Source organism: Lampris incognitus, chromosome 3 (assembly GCF_029633865.1).
Source record: "Lampris incognitus isolate fLamInc1 chromosome 3, fLamInc1.hap2, whole genome shotgun sequence".
Classification (NCBI taxonomy): Eukaryota; Metazoa; Chordata; class Actinopteri; order Lampriformes; family Lampridae; genus Lampris; species Lampris incognitus.
The window spans coordinates 80,146,082-80,173,606 of NC_079213.1; the positions used below are offsets into that span (position 1 = coordinate 80,146,082).

General features: G+C 43.2%; 2 protein-coding genes across 2 annotated transcripts in view; one reads left to right on the top strand and one right to left on the bottom strand.

Annotated features, from left to right (window-relative positions):
• scfd2 (sec1 family domain containing 2) overlaps positions 1-7,928 on the bottom strand; it is a 68,611-nt gene extending 60,683 nt beyond the window's left edge. Inside the window, exons 1-2 of the mRNA XM_056276819.1 lie at positions 7,067-7,928; positions 6,641-6,809 (exon numbers count right to left, since the gene is read on the bottom strand). Of these exons, the coding sequence (XP_056132794.1) occupies positions 6,641-6,809; positions 7,067-7,880 (983 nt within the window). The 5' untranslated portion in view covers positions 7,881-7,928. The remainder of the gene's footprint in view (positions 1-6,640; positions 6,810-7,066) is intronic.
• Positions 7,929-9,157: 1,229 nt separating this feature from the next.
• fip1l1a (FIP1 like 1a (S. cerevisiae)) overlaps positions 9,158-27,525 on the top strand; it is a 55,993-nt gene continuing 37,625 nt past the window's right edge. Inside the window, exons 1-4 of the mRNA XM_056275678.1 lie at positions 9,158-9,309; positions 10,090-10,129; positions 20,775-20,829; positions 21,014-21,105. Of these exons, the coding sequence (XP_056131653.1) occupies positions 9,243-9,309; positions 10,090-10,129; positions 20,775-20,829; positions 21,014-21,105 (254 nt within the window). The 5' untranslated portion in view covers positions 9,158-9,242. The remainder of the gene's footprint in view (positions 9,310-10,089; positions 10,130-20,774; positions 20,830-21,013; positions 21,106-27,525) is intronic.

Sequence of the window (27,525 nt, forward strand, 5' to 3'; positions counted from 1 at the left end):
CATCATATGTTGACATCACAGCATGTGGTCTATTCAGAGGCAAGTGTTTTTGATGGATACCTGGGATGTACAACTGGTTTCACAGAGAGGTGTCCTCTACACTGGTGGAAGAAGTAGAGTTAAAAGTGCATATCTCTACTGTTGTTACCAAGCATCAGAGACGAGCCAGGGGACACAGAGTTTTCTTGCAAGAGAAGATTTTTTCAAGACACGTTGTTTGCTAGTTTTTTTTTTTGGGGGTGGGGCTTAGTTCCTCTTTTTGTGTGGTTGAATGCATACAGTTAAGCATTAGTCCTTATTATTTTCACCTATGAAGTTAGCACATATTATCAAATTGTGAGTCTGAATGTGGATGCATAGTGGGAGATAGAAACCATTAAGAAATGTAATGTGCATCAAGACGGGGGTATGAACCAGGGGTTGATCAATATCAATATCCTGGGGCATCCGGGTGGCGTGACGGTCTATTCCATTGCCAACCAAAATGGGGATCACTGGTTCGAATCCCCGTTTTACCTTTGGCTTGGTTGGGCATCCCTACAGACACAATTGGCCGTGTCTGTGGGTGGGAAGCTGGATGTGGGTATGTGTCCTGGTCACTGCACTAGCGCCTCCTCTGGTCGGTCAGTACACCTGTTCGGGGGAGAGGGGGAACTGGGGGGGAATAGTATGATCCTCCCACGTTCTACATCCCCCTGGTGAAACTCCTCACTGTCAGGTGAAAAGAAGCGGCTGGTGACTCCACATGTATTGGAGGAGGCATGTGGTAGTCTGCAGCCCTCCCTGGATTGGCAGAGGGGGTAGAGCAGCAACTGGGACAGTTCAGAAGAGTGGAGTAATTGGCCGGATAAAAATGGGGAGAAATTGGCCGGGGGGGGAGGGGGTCAATATCCTGCATATGAATGATCAACACTGCTCCCTGGCCTTGGCAAAATAAATCTTTTTTAATCCTTAAAATACACCCCATAGGCTGGCCTTTATGGGAAACCCATGCAATAAAAACAACGTCCCAAGAGGAGGAGTCTCAGCACTTACATATTTTTTGAGGGACAACAATCTTCAATGAATTGTTTATACCATTGTTCACAATAACACAAGCCTCTTTATGCCAGCATTTTCACAGGCTAAGTATAGCATGGCAAAACAATCTCCAGCTTATAGGAAACCACCATGAGAGGGATGTGGATATGTTTCAAACCCTCTTTGTTGCTGGTGGGGTAAGAACAGGGTTAGATATCCTCAGCCGTCTGTCATTTGTGCTCTCCTCTCTAGATTTTCCTACCTCTGCCTTTCCTTTCCTTATTCCTTTTCCCATGCAATTTGAACTTAAATAATTGTGTGTTTTCATTCTCTCTGCACTCACTTTTCCCAGCTAGTACAGAAATAGGTGTGTCTTTTCCCTCCTTCCTGATGGTAGGCATGCAGGGTTCTGCTGGGCAAATTTAAGGAGGCGGCAATCTCCCAGTGTTTTCTCATGGCAGGGTGCGGTCGGCTCCCTTGCCTGGCTCAGGCTCGGCAGCGCCTGGGCCAGACCCAAAACACCTTGGCCACCCGTACTGGGTTCTGGCCACAGGCACACACTCCCACCACACAATCAGGGTCCATGGCAGCCAGATGAGGAGGTTGCAGGGTTCAGTCTGAGACATAGAAAAACTTGGTGCCCTCTGCCAATGGGAGTTCATATGTCAAACACAGGATCAAAGCGCTGTGCAACCAAGCACAGCAAATTGGACAGACTGGAATGGAAGGTACCCGACCACAAACACAGACACACATAGGCAGGCACACAAAGCAACCCTTCCATTGCCACTTTCACTGAAGATCAATCTATAAACATTGCGCATCAAGGCACTATCTTGTGGATGAAAAAAGACTACAGTAGTACAGTTTTGGGTACCACAGAAAATGTACCTAGGCAACACACACACACACACACACACACACACACACACACACACACACACACACACACACACACACACACACACACACACACACACGTATATTTTGTCTCTCTCTGTGGGCATAATTCTAAGAACAACAGAGCAAAAGTCAGGTTTAGTACTGAAAGGAAATTTACACCAGGTTATGAAAGACAATACTGCGGTAATTGCAAAGTAAGTGTGGGGTCTAGTTTGGTGAGCTAAAATCAATGACCACCCATGGGACAACTTGAACACAATAATCACTAAAAATATCCTGGAATTACTCAACTAAATACTATACAAAAAGGCCCAAATTATGCCCACACCTACAACTTTAAGGTTAAGCTGGTCTACATGACAAAAACAATCATAACACACTGCGGTCAGGGCTAAAAATAACTTAACAAATCAGTCATATAAACACCAATTCATAGTCATACAAACACCATCACATTTTCATAAAGCTAATCAAACCATGCTGAACAAGTAGGATGGGATGGTATACATTCTTTAGAGTAGAATTATGGTAGATTCATGCCTCAGGTAAAACGGCAGACCAATAAAACACATGAAAATACTGGGCACTGTATTGAGCAAATCGGAATGTCTGACATTCTTAATGCTGTTTCAGTCTGCAGTAAGTGGTGCATTTGAAGGGAGTAAAACAGAGCAGGCACTCTGGGTGATTCACCTGCTGTTCCTCAGCAGCACTTAAATCTCCTAAACATCTGCGATAAGAGTCACCTGGGCCATCTTGCTAAGAGATAGCACAGGCAATAACACTCCTGTTGACGTAGCCCCACCCCCCCAAAAAAACAAAACAAAAACAAACAAAAACAAACCTACACTACCACCCCAAAAAGAACACCATCCAAACACCTTTATCTACAGATGTCAATCTGGCTGTTTGTGTGTCTGTGTTTCTGAGTATGTAAGTGTGTGTGCGTGTAGCCTATTGTACATACAGTGCATCCGGAAAGTATTCACACCCCTTCACTTTCCCCACATTTTGTTATGTTACAGCCTTATTCCAAAATGGATTAAATTCCTTTTTTTTCTCATCAATCTACACACAATACCCCATAATGACAAAGCAAAAAAGGTTTTGAAGAAATTTTTGCAAATTTATTAAAAATAAAAAACTGAAATATTGCATGTACATAAGTATTCACACCCTTTACTCAGTACTTGGTTGAGGCACCCTTGGCCGCGATTACAGCCTCAAGTCTTCTTGGGTATGAAGCTACAAGCTTGGCACACCTATATTTGGGGTATTTCTCCCATTCTTCTCTGCAGATCCTCTCGAGCTCTGTAAAGTTAGATGGGGAGCGTCGCTGCACAGTTATTTTCAGGTCTTTCCAGAGATGTTCAATGGGGTTCAAGTCTGGGCTCTGGCTGAGCCACTCAAGGACATTCAGACTTGTCCCGAAGCCACTCCTTCATTGTCTTGGCTGTGTGCTTAGGGTCGTTGTCGTGTTGAAAGGGAAACCTTCGCCCCAGTCTGAGGTCCTGAGCGCTCTGGAGCAGGTTTTCATCAAGGATCTCTCTGTACTTTTCTCCATTCATCTTTCCCTCGATCCTGACTAGTCTCCCAGTTCCTGCCGCTGAAAAACATTCCCACGGCATGATGCTGCCACCAACATGCTTCACTGTAGGGATGGTATTAGCAAGGTGATGAGAGGTGCCTGGTTTCCTCCAGATGTGACGTTTGGCATTCAGGCCAAAGAGTTCAATCTTGGTTTCATCAGACCAGAGAATCTTGTTTCTCATGGTCTGAGAATCCTTTAGGTGCTTTCTGACAAACTCCAAGCGGGCTGTCATGTGCCTTTTACTGAGCAGAGGCTTCCGTCTGGCCACTCTACCATAGAGGCCTGATTGGTGGAGTGCTGCAGAGATGGTTGTCCTTCTGGAAGGTTCTCCCATCTCCACAGAGAAACGCTGGAGCTCTGTCAGAGTGACCATCGGGTTCTGGGTCACCTCCCTGACCAAGGCCCTCTCCCCCGATTGCTCACTTTGGCTGGGCGGCCAGCTCTAGGAAGAGTCATGGTGGATCCAAACTTCTTCCATTTACGAATGATGGAGACCACTGTGCTCTTCGGGACCTTCAAAGCTGTAGAAATTTTTTTGTACCCTTCCCCAGATCTGTGCCTCGATACAATCCTGTCTCGGAGGTCCACAGACAATTCCTTTGACTTCATGGCTTGGTTTCTGCTCTGACATGCACTGTCAACAGTGGGACCTTATACTATAGACAGGTGTGTGCCTTTCCAAATCATGTCCAATCAATTGAATTTACTACGAGTGGACTCCAATCAAGATGTAGAAACATCTCAAGGATGATCAGTGGAAACAGGATGAACCTGAGCTCATTTTTGAGTGTCATAGCAAAGGGTGTGAATACTTATGTACATGCAATATTTCAGTTTTTTATTTTTAATAAATTTGCAAAAATTTCTACAAAACCTTTTTCACTTTGGCATTATGGGTATTGTGTGTAGATTGATGAGAAAAAAAAGGAATTTAATCCATTTTGGAATAAGGCTGTAACATAACAAAATGTGGGGAAAGTGAAGGGGTGTGAATACTTTCCGGATGCACTGTACATGCAACACATGTGCCACCTGTGTGTTTTATATTCATAGCTTGTTTAGAGCAGTTATTTCAAATCCTGGAGCGGTGGTTTCTCCCTTAGCATAGATTGTTTGGGCAGGTGAGACCCTGGCAGTCACCCTTGAGTGTAAACCAAAACAACAGAGCTGAGTCCAGATCGAGGAAGTGGTCCTGGTGCGGTTCCAAAACCACAAAGGAGCAGTTCAGCAAGAATCGCAAAGTGATCTGCTGCGGATCCAACTCAGCCATAGGGAGTGCCATGCATTGTCACACACACTGTGGGATGTGGCTCAAAATAGGCTGTTTGCATTGTGACTTGCAATGAAAAAAAACATTGAGAGGCAGCACATTTTTTTCTTCAGATAAAATGAAGAGGAAAAAACTGAGACATTGTTCTGAAGCTTATTTAAATTTGGTGTGCTGCCGACATGCAATAAATACAAGTATATGAAACAAAAACAACTACCAAAGTAATATACAGATCAAGGGTTTTGATCCTCCTTGTTTGCGTATTAGCAGGAAAGTGTAACTTCCTGCATCATTTGTTTTAACGATAAAAGGAAATGACTGGTTTGGTTTTTGTTGACATAACATAACGATGACATGTTTTGACAACTTGTTCTTTGATTAATCTCAAATCAAACAGACAAAAGATGTGAAAATGCCTCAAATGACTTCTGAAATGAGATACTTGTATATGGGCATCTTTGGTAAAAAGATGCTGACAAGTGATTGCCAACTGGACCTCAACATCCAAAACACCATCAAGGGTGTGTCATGTCACCAATGTAAACCTTATCCATCAGTATCTACTGACCCTTAATCATTTATAATTCAAGCAACATGTAAAGATGTGCTTGGGGATATGAAATCAGGAACAAAATATGAGGTACCAGTTTGTCTAAGTATGCATGCAAAGAGAATGCCCATCTGCTTGTGTGTGAGAAGGATACTCAGAGCCAAGTGGTTCCATGAGACAAACATGTCTCCCACAGAGACAAATATGTCTCTGTGAGAGACATGTTTGTGGGTGTGTGGTATGCATTTGGTTGACATGATCCAGGCTGAGTTCTGCATCTGAGCGTCAGTACAACCTACTCCTGCTGTGCTCAAATTATCTGCTACAGTACACAGACTGTCGAAGTGGTAATGACCGGTCTGATCTAAGGTCAGTTTCATTACAACTGAACCTCCCACCTAGGTCAAAAAGAACCTGGTCCACTCAAAACCAAGCCTCCTGCTGAGATGGACCTGTGTGTGTGTGTGTGTGTGTGTTTATTTCTGTCTGTGTGTCCATTTATGGACACAGAAGTTATGTGCATAACCGCTACCCCTCCAAAGTGAAAGCCTTTTCCTCATACAACTAAATGAAAAGGCAAAGGAAGAGCGGAAAACATGATGTAGGACTAATCCCTGCCATGTACAACAGCCCCACCACAGGCGCCTAACACGTGCATCCTCATAAGCATGAGTGGAAGCAGGCTTCACTGAACCCACTCACTGCTAGTCATGTGGCACTCAACCCACCTAATGGGTATAATGCGTGTATGAGGGTGTGTGTTTCTGCAGGTGGGGATGGGTTCGATCAACCAAGTGTGTAGGTTTCAGTTTGTATCCGACCAAAAGTCACTGTCTGCAAAACAAAATAGATAAACTTCAGTGTTGCACTTTTTGGAGCATTATAATTAGCATATTGGGCTTTGGACTCAACAGTGAAAAGGACAAACTCTACGTGGGCAAACTCTACGTGGGCAAAAATACATGTGTAACATTATCAAAAATGCATTAAAATGTGTATGAATTAAGGAAATCCTGTGCCTCAGTTAGTTTTTATTTTAATTGAAAGCTGATGTTCCCCATTTAAAGACAATGTGTGATAGAGCCAATGTTAAATGTTTATAACGTATTGGCAGCAGTTGAAACTTCAATTAACCTTTCTTACTGAAAGGGTTATTCTGAAGTTCCTGCAAAACACAGATGACTGTCAATGCCGATGACTCATAAATGGTGTAAAGACATCCACAATACACAACATGGTAGAAAAAGACTACTCCTATCTGTTCATATTCTTTGAATTAGGATACAGTGAGATGCACTTAACTTACTGGGTCTGTGCCAGGCAGCCAGGTGCTAGGGTGGTGTGGGAGTTGGGGTTATGCTGCAGACTTGTGAGCTCCAACATGTCCACTTGCACATCAGTCACATGACCGGGTAAAGGTTTGAGGAATGTCAGAATCTTTTCCACAAGATTGTCACCATGATGACCGACAGCTCCTACAGCACAAAAAATAAGGTTGCAGGAAAAAAGTGAAATCATATCCAATGTGTAGTAAAACTTGGTAGAATATTAACATCAACAAATATATAATACGAGACGAATTTGTAAAACCTTGCATGGGGTCCTCTATAGTATATGTTTAGTTAAATGAGGACAACCGCGGACATGCAAGCTGGGCTGTAGGGTAACTTGTCTGTTTAACATGATAACTATTCCAAAATGTGTGATGTCTGGCTATATACTTGGACTTTACCTGTAAGATCCATTGTTCTGTCCACAAAGATAATTGATGCTTTATTGGGGGCTAACTTCCTGCGGTTCTTTGCTTGAGGGTGATTCGTCAGTTCTCCTGCAATGATGCGGCTCATTGGACCTACAGCAAAGCTCTCTTCTCTCGTGTTTGTGGCCTCAAACATAGCATTAAGTGCTGACGCCAAAGATTTAATTTCAATCTGAAGTTCCGGAGGGAGAGAGTGTATGTCCACATCATACAGGCCGCCAAACTTCTTCTTCTCCGGACGTTTTGCATTAATTGACTCAAGGTCAGGTGAGAGCAGTGGGAAAAGATCTGGAAAGGTAGGCATGAGAAGTAGCTGCTGTGACACAGGCGCGAAGACTATTGGGGCATGCATAACTTCAGCCGTGTAGTTCATGTTTCCCATCCATTCGCAGAGCTTCTCTTCAAACTGCTCGAACACAGGGTTCCCTTCCAATTCTGTGGTGACATTGTTGGCAAGCAGATGTGCAGAGTGGGCAACGCTGGTAAAGACAACGCAATATTGGAAGTGACTTAAGGATATTGTGTCTTTTATAATGTCAATTGTTCGCCCTTTCAGCAAAGTGCTAACCACAAAAACAGCCTTTGGTTCATTCTTACCACACGATTCAAAGCTAGAAAACTGCTTGAGATTACATGCTCCAGCCTCAAATAAAGTGGCAGCCCCACCGTTCCAATGGAGACACTCTGCACACTTGTCGTCCATAAATACAACCGCTTTCTTTACCTTCGACAGCACCTTGTCCCACAACTGAGAGGGAAATTTTGTATAATTATCGGTCGCCATCATTAAGCTAATTAAAAAACTTCAAAACGCAAAAAAATCGAAAACTACATCGAAAACGTCAGCTGTACTCCATTCCAAAACAACAAACATGTGAGTCTCTCAAAGTTGACGTGGCAAATTCTGTGTCGCGTTAAATCGACGTCATCATAGCGTTGCGCTTGAACGGCCGGTAGGCGATATTATGAACCCTACATAGGCCTCGCCAAAATCCCGTTTCTGGCTTTGTCACGTGTGCGCCACCGTAGCAACGCGAAAATATGTTGTTATGGGGTTAGCGCTCATCAAGGAAACGCTGTACACCCACAATTTAACCTGTCTAAGTTATCCACAATCAACATTAACGTTTTTAACTCAATCTTTGCTTGCTCCACGTTTGAGCATAGGATACTTCACCCCTTATCATGACTACAAACAAAACGAGCTCCTATATTGTAGTAATATGACTTTTACATTTATACACAGGTAACAACTTACTGATCAGCTTTCTTAAATGTGAGAAAGTCTATTTATTAGATATATGTTCATTTTCAGACAACTAACGTTACTTACCTCCGTTCTGTTGTTGACAGCCAGCAGTCCAAAATTACAAAAGCAGCCAGCTGTCCAAAATTGCGAAAAATACAAAATTACAAAATTGAAGGTAGCTAACGTTAGCTTTGCTTCGCACCGAGTTGATAGTTGATTGTTTCCTTAGCAACGCAGCGGAAATCCGGCGTCCGTTCGCGAGATTTGGGACAGGGTACGGGATTTTGGCGAGGGCTATGTAGGGTTCATAATATCGCGGCCGGTAGAGACTGCGTTCAACTAAAACCACCTGACTCTCGTTTAGCGACGTCACACAATGCACATGGTGGTGTTATCACAGGTTAGAAAAAAAATTAAATTCAATACGCATGTGTTAGGCTTGTAAAAACACAACTCGTTGACGAAAGCAGGCAAAAGGAAAAAAGATAGCCAGAAGTCAGATTTGTGTAATTTCGGGGTGGTTTTGTTAGTTGTGTTGAACGTTGTACATTTGGTCAAGTTGGACCTGCTGTTGCTATGTTGCTCCAGGCACCACAACTACAACAACAACAACTACTACTACTACTACTACCAGTAGTAGTTTCCGGTACTGACTGGCTGGCTTCACTGGCTGTGACTTGTCGCTTGTTCCTATAGAAACGTGTTTTTAACTGTTCGTTTGGACCGACAGACCTTGTACACGCCAATATTTCTTAAAATTTTCATTTTTGTTTGATTTCAGTGCATTGCTGTTTGAATGTTAACGGTTTTTTATTTCCTCGTGCGGGCCTTTAGAAGTAAGGTTAACCGTAACCGGGCAAACGAATGAACTTAGTTGCCAGTTTGGTTTGAATTGTCCGCATGGCGTGTGACAAAAATAACGTGACCGATGCTTGCGGTGTTGACGATGAAGGATGGTTGTACAGAGGTAAGTTTGAGTCCCCATCCTCAGATTAATCGATAATGTAATTAATAAAGCTATATTTCCTCATTAGTAGTCCTCTCCGTTGACACACCATATAGCGCAGCAACGTGATTATCAGGGAAACAAGCTGGCAGCTGTCGAGGTTACGACATGTAGGCCGGCACACTGGCCCGGAGAATTATGTTAATAGTAACGAATGGCGTCCTGTCCGGGGTGTCTCCAGTGATGTGCAGTCAGGGGAGGCAGTGCCTCACCGAGGCTAACAAGAAAGAAAAAAAAAGAAAAAAGAAATATCATGATTGTTACAAAAAATATTTATTTCTTATTTATTTATTTTTAACTTTAATTTGTTAAGATTGTTGCAAAAATAATTTTTAAAAATCTTGTAAAACTTGTTGTTTTAGCAATAAAAAGCATGCCCTATTCAGGATGGCTTGCTCCCAAAGCTAGCATTTGTGAATGCAGGCTGCTGAGGCTGAGTCTGCTTGTGCCTCTCTCTGGCACAAATACATATAGTTCATTGCTTACCCAGCCATGGACCTCACTGCACGTTACTGCCTGCCTCCCAATTACTGCAGGGATAGGCATAGGCTCCAGCATCCCCGCGACCCTGATGGCAGGATAAGCGGTTGGGATAATGGATGGATGGATGGCACTAAAGCTAATTACTTTCCACGAAATGGGTCAAAAACATAGAGGTTGCTGTCGTAATGTTGACGTAACATTGAACTGTGGTGGTTCATGACATGAAGCAGGTTGCCGTGTTATGTCTGTGTCTGATAGATGACTGCGGGGAGGATGCGGAGGAGAAAACTCGCAGCAGGTATGTCGGGAGTTACACTGTTAGTATAAAATGCTCACCCACTGGAACTGTTAATACTCATGGTGGTCCAACTTTCACTTCACATAGCCAGGCCAACTTTTCAGCCTGCTCACCTATGACACTAACAGGTTTTTAAATATCATTCACATGTAGGCTACTAAAAGTAAAACGATAAAGCTGCTATTTGCGCTCCACATGACAGCCAGTGAAATCATAATTGTAAATTTCCTTTATAGTATTACCCTTTTTTATACCCCCCCCGGATTTATTAATTTTTTCCCCATTCACTATGATGTGTACAAAAGATTCAAGGCTCAAACAACATAAACGTGACAGACCGTTTAATGACAGTGAGCAGTGAACTGATTCAAAATGTGACGTGCCGGAGCCCCTCAATACCCATTAGAGCCAATATTACTACATTAAGAATCATTCAGATTTAATGCATTTGTCACTGCACAGTAATGACAGTGGTATCATTATAGCTGTGCAATATACGTGTTATGCCATTGTGTAAGAGGCATGAAATGTGGAGCCAGTCATGTGGAACATTGTGAAGTGTTTGGATGCTCGTTAATTCCACCTTTGTGCGGGCACTGTTTGTTTTTGAGCTGGGAAAATTGGATTTAAGCAGTCATGGGATTGAGGTATGTATGATTACTGTGGTCCACATTCTCTAACCGTATCACCTCACAGTAAATGTAGCATAATTTGTCAGTTACAGTAACTTAACCTAGTCCTGAGCCCCCTTGCGTGTGTGTGTGTGTGTGTGTGTGTGTGTGTGTGTGTGTGTGTGTGTGTGTGTGTGTGTGTGTGTGTGTGTGTGTGTGGTGTTTTATGCACATCTGTGTCTTTATCTAAGGGAGCAAGCTGTTCAAAGGATAACATTAAAGACTCTTTGTTGAAGGTTGTGCAAAAGACCTGAAGCTAAGATTGGTTAGAATCACAATCAGCATATCAACAGTTGTTGGCCATTACTTTACATTAGATAAGCCTGGGTAAAAACCCGTCATTTTGTAATCTTTTACGAAAAAATGCAATCAGTTTTCAGCTTATGGCATTCCTCCTTTCAGATCTCTGTTTGCCAGTATGTCATGCAATAACTGTTTGATATTGGAGTGAGTGTTACTGTATGTTTTGATAATAATAGTAATAATAATAAAAACATTTATGACACACTTTAAAACATACAAAGTGCTTTAAAAATAACGACAAACAAGGGGGTAGGAATCAAAACACAAATAAAAGTTTCACACAAAAGAATCACACATGCAAATCAATTAAAAGCTAGTCTACAGTGGATATAAAATGTATACACACCCCTTTTAAAAATGGCAGGTTTTGTGATCAGAATCAACTTTATTAGCCAAGTGCACTTATTTACAAAGGAGGAATTTGACTCTGGTTTACAGCAGCTTCTAGTACTTGCATAAATCACTCACATAGGCAAAACAAAAGCAAAAAAGAAAAACAAGAAATAAATGGAATAATAAATAGAATATTGGAGGTAAGTATGTATGCACAACAGGTATGTCACTATTATAGTTGTGTTATGGCTGAATAATTTATAACCTATGCTAACATATTATATTGCTTATTATATACTAATATAACTATAACTTATAATGCTTATATATTGTGGCAGGATGAGGAAAAACCTCATCCTGCCACAATATAATATTATATACTTATTATTATTATTATCTTGTATACTAAGAGTATATACTATATATTATCTATTATCTCATCTCATCTCCTCATCAGCCGCTTCTTCGGGGTCAGGTCGTGGTGGCAGCAAGCTAAGTAGGGCATTCAAGATGTCCCTCTCCCCAGCAACACCCTCCAGCTCCTCCTGGGGGACCCAAGGTGTTCCCAGGCCAGACTGGACATGTAGTTCCAGCAAGTTCTGGGTCTACCATGGGGTCTCCTCCCAGTTGGATGTGCCCAGAAAACCTCCAAAGGAATGCCCCCAGGAGGCATCCTAATCAGATGCCCGAACCACATCAACTGGCTCCTTTCAACGTGAAGGAGCAGTGGCTGTACTCTGAGCTCCCTCTGAATATCTGAGCTCCTCAACCTATCTCTAAGGCTGAGCCCAGAAACCCTATGAAGGAAACTCCTTTCAGCTGCTTGTATCCGTGATCTCACCCTTTCGGTCACTACCCAAAGCTCATGACCATAGGTGAGGGTTGGAACGAAGATTGACTGGTAAATTGAGAAGTTTGCCTTCTGGCTCAGCTCCCTCTTCACCACAACCGTCCACATTACTGCTGATGCTGCACCATCTACCTGTCAGTCTCCTGCTCCATCCTACCCTCACTCATGAACAAGACCCCGAGAAACATGGCCTCAGACTTGGAGGGTCTGACTCTCATCCCGGCCATTTCACACTCAGCTGCAAACTGCCCCAGTGCGCGCTTGAGGTCATGTTCTGATGAAGCCAGCAAAACAGCATAATCTGCAAAGAGCAGAGACGTAATTCTGAGGTTCCCAAAATGAACAAACTCCTCACCTTGGTTGCACCTTGAGATCCTGTCCATGAATATCACAAACAGAATCGGAGACAAGGGACAACCTTGGCAGAGTGTGACACCCACTGAAAACGTGTTTGACTTTGTGCCGACAATACGGATATAGCTCTCACTTTGGTTATACAAGGACCGGATGGCTTGTAGCAACTGCTCCGGGACACTATACTCCTGCAGTACCCCCCACAGAGTGCCCTGGGGTACATGGTCGTAACTCGTAAGACTTCTCCAAGTCCACAAAAAAACATGCAGACTGGCTGGTCAGACTTCCATGCCTCCCTCAGCACTACTGCAAGAGTAAAGAGTTGGTCCGTTGTTCCATGGCTAGGATGGAATCCGCATTGTTCCTCCTGGATCCGAGGTTCGACAATCGGTCGGAGCCTCCTTTCCAGCACCGTAGAGTAGACTTTCCCAGGGAGGCTGAGCAGTGTGATGCCCTGATAATTGGAGCACACCCTCCAGTCCCCTTTTTTTAAATATGGGAACAACCAACCCAGTCTGCCACTCCACAGGTACTGTCGCCGACCTCCACGCGACACTGAAGAGGCATGTCAGCCAAGACAGCCCAACAATGTCCAGAGCCTTCAGTATCTCAGGGTGAATCTCATCCACACCCAACGCCTTGACACCAAAGTTATTATCTATTATATAATTATATATTATGTTATACATATCCATCCATCCATCCATCCATCCATCCATCCATCCATCCATCCATCCATCCATCCATTATCTTAACCGCTTATTCTGCTCTCAAGGTTGCGGGGATGCTGGAGCCTATTCCAGCAGTCATTGGGCGGCAGGCGGGGAGACACCCCACACACACACACACACACACACACACACACACACACACACACACACACACACACACACACACACATTCATTCCTAGGGACAATTTAGTACGGCCAATGCATCCGACTTACATGTCTTTGGACTGTGGGAGGAAACCGGAGCTCCCAGAGGAAACCCACGTAGACACGGAGAGAACATGCAAACTCCACACAGGATGACCCGGGATGACCTACCAAGGTTGGACTACCCCGGGGCTCGAACCCAGGACCTTCTTGCTTTGAGGCGACTGCACTATCTATTGCGCTACCATGCTGCCCATATTATATATAATAATGATAATTTATATAATTATATATTCTGTTACTAAATTGTCCCTAGGTGTGAGTGTGTGTGTGTGTGTGGGCCCTGTGATGGCCTGGCGATCTGTCCAGGGTGTCTCCTTGCCTGCCGCCCAATGATTACTGGGATAGGCTCCAGCATCCCCGTGACCCTGAGAGCAGGATAAGCAGTTTAGATAATGGATGGATGGATATATAGTCTGTCATTACCATGGGGAAAGGCCCATTGGTGGTGGGAGAAGACCCACGGACATCTGTGAAAGAACGGTCGACAGCTTGGAAAAACGGCACGCAATAGTGTTAGGGCTAGCACCACGAAGGACTGCATAAACAAGAACCAAACAGAGGGAATACCCCCAGGCAGACCGGGGGGATAATCTGTCATTAAGGATGGATCACACGGCCAAAGACCTGGATATTGGCATAAGGACTATGAGATCAGATGCGGCAAGACAGGAGGGTGAAGCCAAAAGAAGATGTAATCTCTGTAGTGGAATATTTCAGGGTGAACGTTGTGTGAAAATTCATCAAGGCAAGTCTAAGTGCAAAGAGCAACTACAGTAACGCTAAGCATCTGATACTACCCAGAGAGCTATCTCTGAGTTTATTAGCACTGCTTGTCAGTCGGAGGAGGACCAGGGTCAGGAGGCAAATCACAGTGCCCTAGACCTCTCTGCTCAACCTGCTCAGAGCACAAGAAGAGGGGGTGAATCCGAAAGCCTGGATGGCTTTGAGAGAAAACCATGGCTGAATTTTCCACCTGCAGCAGATTGCAGATGGACACAATTTAATGACGAGTTTGAGCATCATCCTGGACAACACCCTGAAAGGAGATGCTACCAAGAAGATAAAGAATATGATGCAATTTGTGCATCAGACATGCTTACAATATCTACATGCTTACAAGATCTACAAAAATTGCCCACCGCTACTGAAGAGCTATCGAAGCTTTTGTGGACACTCTAGAATAAAAAGCTCGAACCCTGTCTTTGGACACTTGCTGAGGGCTGCTTTGTCCCTAAAGAGCTGAACTCATTATGACTTGACCAGTTTTGAGGGATCTCCCTGCTAGACATTGAAGGGACAATATTTTGGTCTATCATTTCTAAAAGACTAACATCTACTCATCAATGAGTACATTGACACAAGTGTCCAGAAAGGAGGAGTCCCGGGGTACTCAGGATTTCTGGAGCATACATCAGTGATCAGCCATGCCATCAAGGAAGCAAAGAGCAACAACAACAACACACTCTCAGTCGTATAGATAGATCTCACCAAAACCTACCTCACCAGCTGATCCAAAAGGCATCGGAGCACTACCAAGTACCATCAGAAGTAGTCAAGCTTGTGATGTCACATATAGATTCGCTGAAATTGAGGTTCACCATGGGAAATTTCACCACCAAATGGCAGAGGCTTGAGAAGGGCATCATGACAGGATGCACAATATCGGTGGTCCTGTTTGTGGCTGCTATAAACCTACTACTAAAGGCAGGAGGGATGCAATGTAGAGGGCCAAAAGTGGATGACAGAATAAGACATCTAGCCTGCAGAGGTTCATGGATGATGTAACTGTGATGAGTCCATCGATCCAAGGAACATGCTGGATCCTAAGCTCGCTGGAGAAGATGGTTACATGGTCACAGATGCAATTCAACCCAGGAAAAGCTAGGAGTCTTAAGTATCCTGAAAGAAAAGCTAACAAAAATCATCTTCATTGTTCAAGGGGCTGAGATCCCAACTATTCAAGAACAAGGAATCCAATGTCTTGGAAAAAAATTAGGACAGCGGCAACCTCAATGACACCATGGCTCAACTAAACATCTGGCTCAAGGTAATTGACAACAACCAGCTTTTTGGAAGGTTTAAGGTGTGGTGCTTCCAGTATGGTATCATACCCAGAATGCAATGGCCATTCGTGCTATATGATTTCTCCATGATTCAAGTGGAAGCAATGGAGAGACTGCACAGCAAATTCTTGGAAAGATGTGCTGGGTGTCCCTCCAACTTTCAGCTCAGTCAACCTGTACAGCAAGACCTCCAAGCTCTGCTGACCAGTCTCATTGGTGGTGGAAGAATTCAAACCCACCAAGGCAAGAGCAGTGAGTACACTGCTACTGTCTGAGGATGAGAAAGTCAGACACGCTAACAAGACCATTAAGTGTGGCAGGAAGTGGAAGCCTCAGTAGTGGGGGAAGCAGAAGCATACTTGAAACATCAAGAGATCTTTGGGGTAGTCTGTCAAGGACGACTAGGACTTGGAAACTACAACGCCAAGAGATGGAGTAAGGCCAATGCCAAAGCCAAAGGCAAGAGAGGACTCTTGGTTCGGAGGGTCTGAGAGACAGCATAAGAAGACCACTGCATAAAAGTGGCAGGGCTTGTCTGCCAGGCATGGTGGATGCAGTGGGACCAGGTACTCAAATGATCATTGTCCTGAAAGGAACTCTGGGATATTGACTAGGGCAAGTTGACCTTCCTCCTGTGTGCTTGGGCTAACCTCTTGCCAACTCCAAACAATCTAAATATCTGGGGCAATGAAGATGACCCCTTCTGCAAGTAGTGTGTCGCAACTCTTTGCACCTTGAACACATCTTGACTGGATGTCCCAAAGTACTGAGAGAAGGCTGATACCGATGGAGACATGACAAGGTCCTTACAGTAATTGCCAAATGGACGAACCTGCAGAGGGTCAAAGCCAATGAATACTAGGCATTACTACCCAAAGTTGTCCATTTCTAAATGGCAGGAGATGGGGCTCCTTGGGCAAGAACAACTGCCAAAAACATGTGCTCCATTTTGCATCAAGCTTCCAACTGGGAGATGCAAGTGGACCTGAAGAAGAGACTTGTCTTTCCAGAAGAGGTGGCAGTAACCTCACTCCGACCAGGCATGGTTCTTCTATCCAGGAGCACAAAAACTATCTTAGTAGCCAAACTCACGGTGCCCTGGGAGGACAAGCTAGCCATCTCTCCCCAACAGAAAAAGCCAAGTACCAGGATTTGATTGATGAGGCTGTTGTCAAAGGATGGTACACAACCTTATTGCCCATTGAAGTCAGCAGCTGTGGTTTCCCAGAAACATCAGTGCTCTATTTCCTACCGAAGATGGGTTTTGAACCCAAACAACTGAAGCAAGCCATTGGGGAGATAGCCATGGCAGTTGAGACCAGATCAAGATGGTTGTGGTTGATGAGATCTCGCAGTTTAAACCCTTCTGCAGGTGAAGGCTTATTTGGTCTTTGCTGCCCCACTCATGTGAGGCATACAGGCTAAGGGGCAAAATGCTTGTGACCCTGAGATACCTGCAGTTTGTCATCATCAGAGACTCCAGTTCCACCCTTGCACCAGTCAACCAAGGCATGCCACAAGACTCTGTGCTTGGACCCTCCCTGTTTACCATCTACATCAGGGGTGTCAAACTCCAGGCCTCGAGGGCCGCAGTGTCTGCAGGTATTTGTTGCAGCCATGCACTACACCACCTGATTAAACTAGTTCCTTTCCCTCCTTGATCCAAGAGGTGAGCTAATTAGTTAAATCAGGTAGTGTAGTGCACGGTTGCAACAAATACCTGCAGACACTGCGGCCCTCAAGGCCTGGAGTTTGACACCCCATGATCTACATGCTCCCCCTTGGTCAGATCATCCGCCACCATGGTTTAAGTTTCCATTTCTATGCTGATGACACACAACTTTATCTCAGCATGAGACCATCCTCTCAGCTCTCCCCACAATCCCTTGTTAACTGCCTCCACCAAATAAAAGTCTGGATGTCATCAAATCAAACCGAGCTCATGGATGTGGCTTTCAAGGCGCTGCTCCGGAAGGTTGGAGGTTGTTTCCTCGACGTGGATGGCTGCTCCATCTGCCCACCCCCAGAAGTCAGCAACCTTGGTGTCATTGTAGACTCCACCCTCTTATTCTTGTCACACATCAAATCTGTCACCAAATCTGCTTTCTTTAACCTCAAAAACATCTCCAGACTCTGGCCATTACTCTCACACTCCTTAGCAGAGACCCTCATTCATGGCTTCATCATCTCCCAACTGGATTATTGCAATGCAGTCCTGTCTGGGGTACCTAGCAGAGCCCTAGACAGGCTTCAATATGTGCAGAATTCAGCTGCCAGGGTGCTCACCCACACAAAGCCCTAGCAACACATCACTCCCTCCCTTGTCCAACTTCACTGGCTCCCGGTCAAATCCCACATTTCTTATAAAATCCTCCTCCTCACACATAAATCCCTCAATGTCCATACCCCCCAGTACCTATCAGACCTCCTCAACCCCTATATTCTGTCCCGGAATCTGTGGTCCACAGACATGGGCCTGCTTTCCATCCCCACACCAGCCTGCGGACTTTTGGGGATAGAGCCTTTAGTATGGCGTCCCCATGTTTTGGAACTCTATTCCAGTAGAGATCTGCAATGGTACTTCTTTGGACAAATGTAAAAGACCACTGAAAACCTACTTTTTTACTAAGGCCTATGGTCTGTAGTCTTTTGATCTTTGTTTTAATCTGTTTTTGTTTTTGTTCTTATCTAGTGTAAAGTGTCCTTGGGTTCCTTGAAAGGTGCTGTACAAAACTAAGTTGTTGTTGTTGTAGTAGTTGTTGTTGCTGGAGATGCAGAAGGGTTCATCGCAATGCGAATGCTTTGGCCATCCTGCCACCAAACAATACCATGAAGAGGAGAAACTTGCAACATCTTAATTAGCTCCTGCAGTTTCTGCTTACAGCAAAACATCTCTGTTTATTTCACTTATATACTATATACTTATGTTATAATTTGTAACCAGTATACAGTAATTGTATGTGTATTTACAATTGTGCATTTGTATTGCACATCTGTTTTAAAAAGAGGTAGTGCACATCTAAGATATATATAAGTGAGATATCTTGATGAGAGGGGTTGTTTACAAAGTGTCATATTTACATAATAAGTGTCCATTATTGCACCATGCTGTCAAGCGTTCACAAGAGAGATGGTCTGTGGGGGGTGGGGGAACTGTTCCTACGTCTGGTGGTTTTGGTGCACATTGCTCTGTAGCACTTGCCAGTGGGTAGGAGTTCAAACAGACTGTGGTGTAGAACTGCCCCAACAACTCCTGTTGCAGACCAAACTTCCTCAGTTGCAGAAAAAAAATCCTCTGCGGGGCTTTTTTGAGGGTGGAGTTGATGTTATTCTCCAATTTCAGGTCTTTGAAAATGGTAGTTCCCAGAGACTTGAAAGATCTCCATGGTTGACACAGGGCTGTTGGATATTGGGGGAGCGGTGCTGAGGGGTTTCTCCTAAAGTCCACTGTCATCTCCACAGTCGAGAATGTTCAGCTCCAACTTGTTCTGCCTGCACCGGAGTACCAGCTGCTCAACCTCCTACTGATATGCAGACTCATCGCTGTCCTGAATGAGTTCGATGACCATAGTGTCATCTGCAAACTTCAGGAGTTTAACAGCTGGGTCCTTGGAGGTGCAGTCATTGGTCTAGAGGGAAAAGAGTAGTGGGGAGAAGACATCCCTGGAGAGCACTAGTGCTGACTGTTCGTATACAAGAAGTGACTTCCCCCAGCCTCACCTGCTGTTTCCTGCCTGTCAGGAAGCTGGTGATCCACTAACAGATGGCGGGATATAGTGAGCTGGGAGGGTTTGGAGGAGAGGATTTCTTGAATTATGGTGTTGAATACCGAGCTGGATCTCATCGTTGAAAGGTATGGATCAGGAGAGGTGTACAGAATAATTTCCAATGCATTAGATATACCATGGAAGACAGTGAAGACAATAATCAACAAGTGGGGAAAATATGGCACAACAATGGCATTACCAAGAACAGGACCTCTCTCCAAAATTGGCGAGAAGACAAGGAGAAAACTGGTCAGGGAGGGCAACATTAAAGGACCTGGCAAGTACTGGTTGCTCTACATCTCTCGTATTCTTCATGTGTCTGGGCTATGGGGAATGGTGGCAAGACGGGAAAGCATTTTCACACAAAAAAACACAAGCAAACAAAAAAAACAAAACAAAACTCCAAGCCTGGCTAAATTAAAGATACATCCAATCTCCAAAAACCATGCGGAAAAAAGTGTTATGCTGATGAGACCAAGGTTGAACTTTTTGGCCATAATTCCAAAAGGTATGTTTGGTGCAAAAACAACACAGCACATCAACAAACGAACACCATACCCACAGTGAAGCATGGTGGTGGCAGCATCATACTTTGGGGCTGCTTTCTTCAGTGGGAACTGAGGATTTAGTCAAGGTTGAAGGAATCACGAATAGCTCCTAATACCAGTTAATTCTGACGCAAAACCTTCAGGCGTCTGCTAGAAAGTTGAAGATGAAAAGGATGTCACTTTTCCGTACAACAACGACCAAAGGCATACACCCAAATCAACAAAGGGATGGTTTCACCGAAATGGAGATCAACATTTTGGAATGGCCCAACCGGAGCCCAGACCTGAATCCAATTGAAAACCTGTGGGGTGACCTGAAGAGGCTGTGCACATGAGATGCCCTCGCAATTTGACAGATCTAGAATGTTTTTGCAAGGGGAAAATATTGCCATGTCAAGATGTGCCAAGCTGATAGACTCTTACCCAAAAAGAGTCTATCAAAGGGTGCTTCAACAAAGTATGAGTTTAGGGGTTTGCACATGTATGCAACCAGGTTATTGTACGTTTTGTATTTTTCTTCTTTATTGCTAAAATCTTTGATTATTTTTCACTTAAATTTTATAGGCTGTAGTTTCAAAAATAAGTGGGAAAAGTTCTGACATGATTTATCTTTTCCTTATTTTACGTCACAAAAACCTGCCACTTTAACAGGGGTGTGTAGACTCTTTATATCCACTGTATAAATATGCATTTTTAGAGGAGACATGATAAAACAGATTCAGCTAGTTTAATCTCTTCAGGTAAGTAGTTTTAAAGTTTAGCAGCCCTTTAAAGTAAATGTGTGAATGTTGTAGTCTTCCCACATCTTCTTTTTCAGTCAAACTCCAGCACTGGACCCTAAAGAGGCCCATGGAAATGGAGTGGACACTGAGGTACTGTGCACCTGTGACTTGATCCTTTCAGGAGTGGATTGATTTAGGTGTCAGTCTTAACATGGCTGCACACACTTAAACTTTCATCACTAGTTCCTCAACCCTTTCATATACTTTGCTATCCTTGCAATGGGTGTTAAATATTATCTTTTTCATTCTTATCAATTTTTTATGGAGCCATTAGGAACCTGGTGAAGACACTGAAGACAGTGACAGTGATGATGATGTATGTGTGACTATAGGTGATATAAAGACCGCAGAGTCATCTCAATCTACGTAAGTGTTTCCCCATCTACTCTCCATCTCTAAAAACCAGTCACTATGTTTGCAGCTTGTTATTGTTTGGTGCCTTCAGGCATGATATCAAGATGTAGTGCCTGATCAAGCCCCCGTTTTTTGTAAAAATGTTGTGCAACTCTGTAGTTGTATTTGTCAGATGTATTAGATTTTTCTGTGGAGGCTGCATTTGGTATCAATCACTTGGGCTACCAATACACAACCCGCTCTGCAGTCGGGGTCCTCCCTATAGTCCCCGGGTCCTATAGTCCCCGGGTCCTATGTTCCCCGCTTTGTATGAGACCGGGGAATATCGGACCTTTTTGTATACAGAGGGCCCTATATTCCCCACTTTTCCCCAAAAGGGTCCTATGTTCCCCGTTTTGTATGTGCAGGGAAACATGGGACCTTTCTTTATAAAAAGGGTCCTATGTTCTCCGGGTGGGGAACATAGGACCCTATTTATAAAGAAAGGTCCTATGTTCCCCGGTCAGCAGGTTTGATGCTGTTTGGCGCAAAAAGTGCATTTTCAATAATGCATTATTTAGGGCAGATTATTAAGAAGACAATGAATCATACGATTTCTATTTTTATATCACAAAAACGAATTCACAAAGTCCAGGTTGGCTAAAGTATGTGGAAACTTTCGACACTAAACCAATTTCAACTTGTTAGGCTATAGCTTATATTTGGGCGCATAACCCACCCCGGTAGTTCTCTGATATTTATGCGTGAAATGTGTCACTTATTGAGGAAAATGTGCCTCGCCGAGTAGGTGAGCTGGCTCATCTGTGTCTAAATGTAATATCGAAAGCCTATGTTCCTTGGGCAATTGTACCTGGGCATAGCTCAGTCGGTAGAGCTCTCGCCTATGGATCACAAGGTCGTGAGTTCGATCCCGGGTGCCGCCAACTCGGCGTATGAGTAGCACATTGTGCGAGAAGTGCTGGGAGCTGAGGATAGGTGTTGTGTTCCATCCTCAGCAGTCCATCTCCCAGAGGTCTAGCGCATTGTACCAGGGATAGACTCCTGCGTAAGCTGGCTGATACTGACAATAGGCCAATTCCGACCCACTTCTTCTATGTTCCCTAGAAAGCCGTCGTTCCCATCATAACCACACCAGCTTATTGGGAAAAGCATCTGACAGATATTAGATAGAAACCATCTGCTCAGTAAGGCCCTTTAAGCATCATAATTGTAATGATAATAATAATAATGATAATAACAATAATAATATCATAATAATGGCAATAATAATAATAATTATAATAATAATAGCCTAATAATGATGATGATGGTGATGATAATAATAATAATAACAATATAGCCTTATATTAGAAATGCTAAAAATTGGATAATTGAAATATTTATAATTATAAAGTAGGCTAATATAGCATGGTAATAACAATAAAATAATAACAATATCTGCCTGGTCTCTTAAGATTCTAAGATGCTGTATGCTACAGAAATAACGGGACATAGGCCTAGGCTAATGAATACGCCTTTTTGACAAAATATGAATGAAAGGCTAATCAACAACGCTAAAGCTGAATCACAAAACACATAATGCTCGAAAAATAATTTATAAATAGCCAAATGCACACATGATTTCGAGTTTGGAAATATTTAAAACTTGTCGTGGATGTGTGGTCATCTGCACGCAAGTTTCCTGGCGTTCTAAACCATATGATCAAAATTCACCAATGTCTAAACCGCCCGCCAACTTGCAACAATTTGCAACAATCGGTTGTTATCGGTGATAACTCGTGGACTCACTGTCATGTGCTTACTAGCCTACAAGAAGACAAACAATGGCGATAGTTATGGATGGTGATCGAGGGGGCAAAGTGTTCGTACATGAGAACTTCAGATATCAGAAGCACCGCACCAATCAAGACACCATTAGATGGAGGTGCTGGAGGTGGAACTATAGAGCAGAGGTGGGACCAAGTCATTGTTTTGCAAGTCACAAGTAAGTCTCAAGTCTTTGCCCTCAAGTCCTGAGTCAAGTCCCGAGTCAAGACAGGCAAGACCCGAGTCAAGTCCCAAGTCAAGACCAACAAGTCTCAAGTCAAGTCCAAAGTCCTACCGTTTGAGTTTCGAGTCCTTTCAAGTCCTCTTAACAACAGAGAAATAATATTTACACAGATCATGTATGCTTTTAAGATCTGTATTTATTTATCAAACCTTTTTTTGCAAGAACATTGTTCAAACACATTTGAAAGAAACAAATACAAATGTAATTTGCACAAAAAGTGCTGACATTGTATTTCCATAGCATATTGCACTATAACTAGTTGCACAGCAGTTTCTGTCCTGTATTGTATTGATCTCATATCATATTGCAAAACCGTTTTCACCTTCAACTAGACAGGTCTTTTTGACTCCTTTCAAAACTTAAATCTAGCCTTAACCTTTTCCAAACAGGTCATCACTTTAAAAAAAAAATCCTCACTCCCCCAAAAATTATCTGAATTATCACTTCTGAAAAACTGCACCGACTTTCTGGAAGTGTCTTCATTTTTGAAAAATTTCCTTAAGATTCAAGTGTCCTGACTTTCCAAAAGTGTTTGTTTCTGTCTCAAAATATCCTCATTTTTGTAAAACAGTCTTCACCTTAAAACTTAAATCTAGCCTTAAACTAAAAACCATGTCTTCACCCTCAAACAGGTACTTGGATGAAGTGAGGACCACAAAAACCGTCCTCCAAAAAATTGTACTTTTCCAAATGTGTCAACACTTTCTAAAAAATATGTTTCAGTCTTTTTAACTCCTTTCAAAACCTATGTGTAACCGTAACCTTTTCAAACATGTCACCACTTTATAAAAGATATCCTCACTCCCAAAAAATGATCTGCATTCTATTAAAGTTTCCTAACTCTTCAAAAGTGTTCGTCTTCATCACAAAATATCCTCAGTTTTGCAAAACAGTCCTAATTTTTTTAGTTTTCAAACATGTTCTCTAAAAATGTCTTCACATCTTCAACATATCCACACTTTCCAAAAACTCTCCTTCCACTCCAGCGTGTTCACATCCTCCGTTACGGTTCTCACAGATATAGAAACACGCACAAACATAAATCTACATGTAATATATTCACGCCTCTATCAGTTCCTGTTGCTCCCTTGATAAAAAAATCTTTGTATATATATATATATATATACACACACACACATGGAGGCTAAACCGCTAAAATAATTGGTATGCATCCCTAGAGAGACTGAGACTGGTGTTTGTGTGTGTGAATGTGAGTGTGTGTGAGAGAGAGAGAGCGAGAGAGAGAGAGAGATTGGAAGAGGGGGGCGGGAGGGCAAATACATGAACATAACAATGAGCAGGGTTGTGCTTTTCTATGTCAGGGCCCTATGCTGCATTGCATTTGCAAAAGATCAAATTGGCCAAAAGTCTGTCAGTCATTTGTGCACGATGGGGATGTAGTATGATGCCACCATGGCTGAAAACTCGCTCCACTGGAGCACTAGAGGCAGGCACCGCCAAGACTCTGATGGCCACTCGAAAGAGTGAAGGAAGAGTCTTCATGTTCAGTGCCCAGAACAAAAGGGCAGCCTGTCCTTCGGCTATGTCAAGGTAGTGACTTAGCTGTAGTGCCGGAGTGGTCCCAACATCCTTCTTCTGCCTCTTTTGGTATGCAGCAAACAGCCCTTCTCCTTCTCCAAGATCTTCTTGCTCTTCTTCATCAACCAGAGGCACAGGTTGCTCAGTCTCTGCAGCATCTTGCAGGATCAATTCTGGCAAAACATGTAACAGCAACAGCAGAAATATTACCATTTATGTTGGTGATAGTGTTAGACTGAAAAATGTAATTATTGTTGCAGTCAATTAGATCAGATTATGAGGAAAAATGTTGCATTAAAGTCAATAATATTTACCTTTAACTTGTTGTGCCACCTCTGCCTTGATGTCACGATTGACCAGCACATGGGGCTCCACCCACAGCAGTGAAAAGGCTGGATCCAAGGCGGCTGCTTTGAGGTAGACTGGGTCTGAAAAGGGGGCAGTGATCCCATCTTGAGTCCTGGCCATTTTCACGTTAATGAAGATCCCAAGAAATCTTTTTTTCAGGGATACCTGGAGACTTCTGACCAGGCCGCTCAGGAAACGAACTTGAGACTTCAGCTTCTCAAGGTGGTGATTGAGGGACAAGACGGATGGAACAACTGCACTGATTGTGACGACCTTCACCCCTTGTGTCAAATCAGTTGCTTCTCCAAACGGCTTCAAGATGTCCACCAACTCCTTCAACAGATTCCACTCTCGTGGTGTGAATGACAACTCCTTATGCCCAGCCTTTTCTAGAACAGCACAGAGCTTTAGATGATCACACTGGAGAACTGCCTTCACTTGCCTCAGTGTTGAGTTCCATCTTGTGTTGACTGCAGCAGGGATGCCTTTCTGTTCCCCAAATTCACTATCAAACACATCTTTGAATGTTGTGCTTGTGTGCAGCAGTGAGCTAAGTTTAGATAACTTGGAAAGAGAAGGACATACCACTTTTGTTTCTTTCAAACCGTCTCCCACCACCAGCTGAAGAGTGTGCACAAAACACTGCAGGCGCTGTTTCTTTGCAATAGCAGCATCTACCGTTTGCTGATCTTCCAGGGTTAAGTTACACCAGAGCTCAGGGTCATCAAGACGATCTCCGTCATCATCATCCTCTTGTTCACTGGGGAAGCACACAGTGAACGCCTTTCACATGTTAGCAGCATTGTCACTAATAATATAGTACAATTTATCTTTGATGTTGTATTCATCACATATTGACTCAAATTGGTCACAGATTCGTTCAGCTGTGTGTGACCCTTTGAAGCGGTTGCAGGCCAAGAGATTAGTCTTTAGCTGTATTCTCTCTGCCTCTTTCTCTATCCAGTGGACAGTGACACCAAGGAATCCCCTCATCTTTCGGTCAGACCAAATGTCCACAGTGACTGAAACATGGTCAGTGTTGCTCAATTGAGTTTTTAATTTTGAACGTCTCTCCTCAGCAAGGCTCTCTGTTTTTGATGTCAACGTTCTGCGACACACTGGGCTGTACTTACTGTCAAGTACTGTCAGAAAGTGCCGAAAACTCTTGTTTTCCATAATAGACAGGGGAAAGTTGCAATCAATAATCAAGTCAGACAGTATTGCATTGGTGATAGCTCTATGCTGTGGATGACTCATGCTGTAATGCCCTACACGATGGTCCAGGAATTTTGAGATTGAAGGCTGTTGTGGTTCATTTATGATGCTTTTGTTCATCTGGTATTCTTCAAATCTGTAACAGGTAAGCATATGAAACAGATGTCAGAAAATCCCTTATAGCCACACATGAATTGTATTTGAAACTACTCTTTACTCACATATCAATCATAACATTGTGTTAATATTAATTTTGTGTTAATATTAATTGTATACTGTATTAGTGTGTGTGTTGTAACATTACATTTGTAAAATAAATTTCATTGTCATTGTACGCTATATTAATAATATTTTCACTGCTTTACCTTGCCATCAAACAGCCCTTTCCGTCAGGAAACTGAAGTTATATGCTTGTTAATTCACTCTCTCCAGCACACCAGATTCCATTGACAAAAACAGCAATTTTACCTCGCGTCACACAGAAATTACTGGTCTACTGCTACCTCAATCATTAAGTTTATTTGTGCTATTTTATGTCTTCAGTGATAGTTCAACTTAGTTATGATTTACCGAAATTACATAAACGACCTCAATGAGGCAGCAGTAAACAAGCAACTCCCATGTGCTGCAAAGTAAAATGGCTATTTTTGTCAGTGGAATCTGGTGCGCTGGAGAGAGTAAGATATACTTCGCTTTCCTGTGGGAAAAACTCGTCTGGTAGCAAGCGAAAATGGTAACGTACACATATTCTTTATATAGAGTACATTTAAACTGACCTTGACTTGATTAGGTTTGCTTATGTTTTACTGCTGACAGCAGTCTACTGTGAGTGATACACTGACTAAGCACCTTAACAAAGCACCTTATACAATCCCGCTTCAAACATCCCAAACTGTCCTGTTACAGCATAATAAGTATGAGTAAGGGAATGAACCCGCAGTGGATGCAGATTACCGTGTTTGCAAGGTGACGTTAACAGTGAGTTGACACTCTCATTGATTTAACTATGCAGCTAGCAATTACGTTACTTAGCCGATAAGCTAGTGTTAGCTTTCATTCAAAACTTACCGTTCTTTGTGCAACTTCAAATGTCGAGCGAAGCTCCAAGTTGTTGCGTCTCCGTCCGTAATCTTCGACCCGCATGTTTTACATACTGCAATTCGTTTTTTGTTGACCACCTCGTAATTTTTATACCCAAACGAAACTATCTTTGGTATCATTTTGCCAACTGGTGCCTTGTTATCTGTTATTCTTCATTGGTTGTCCTGTAATTTGATTGG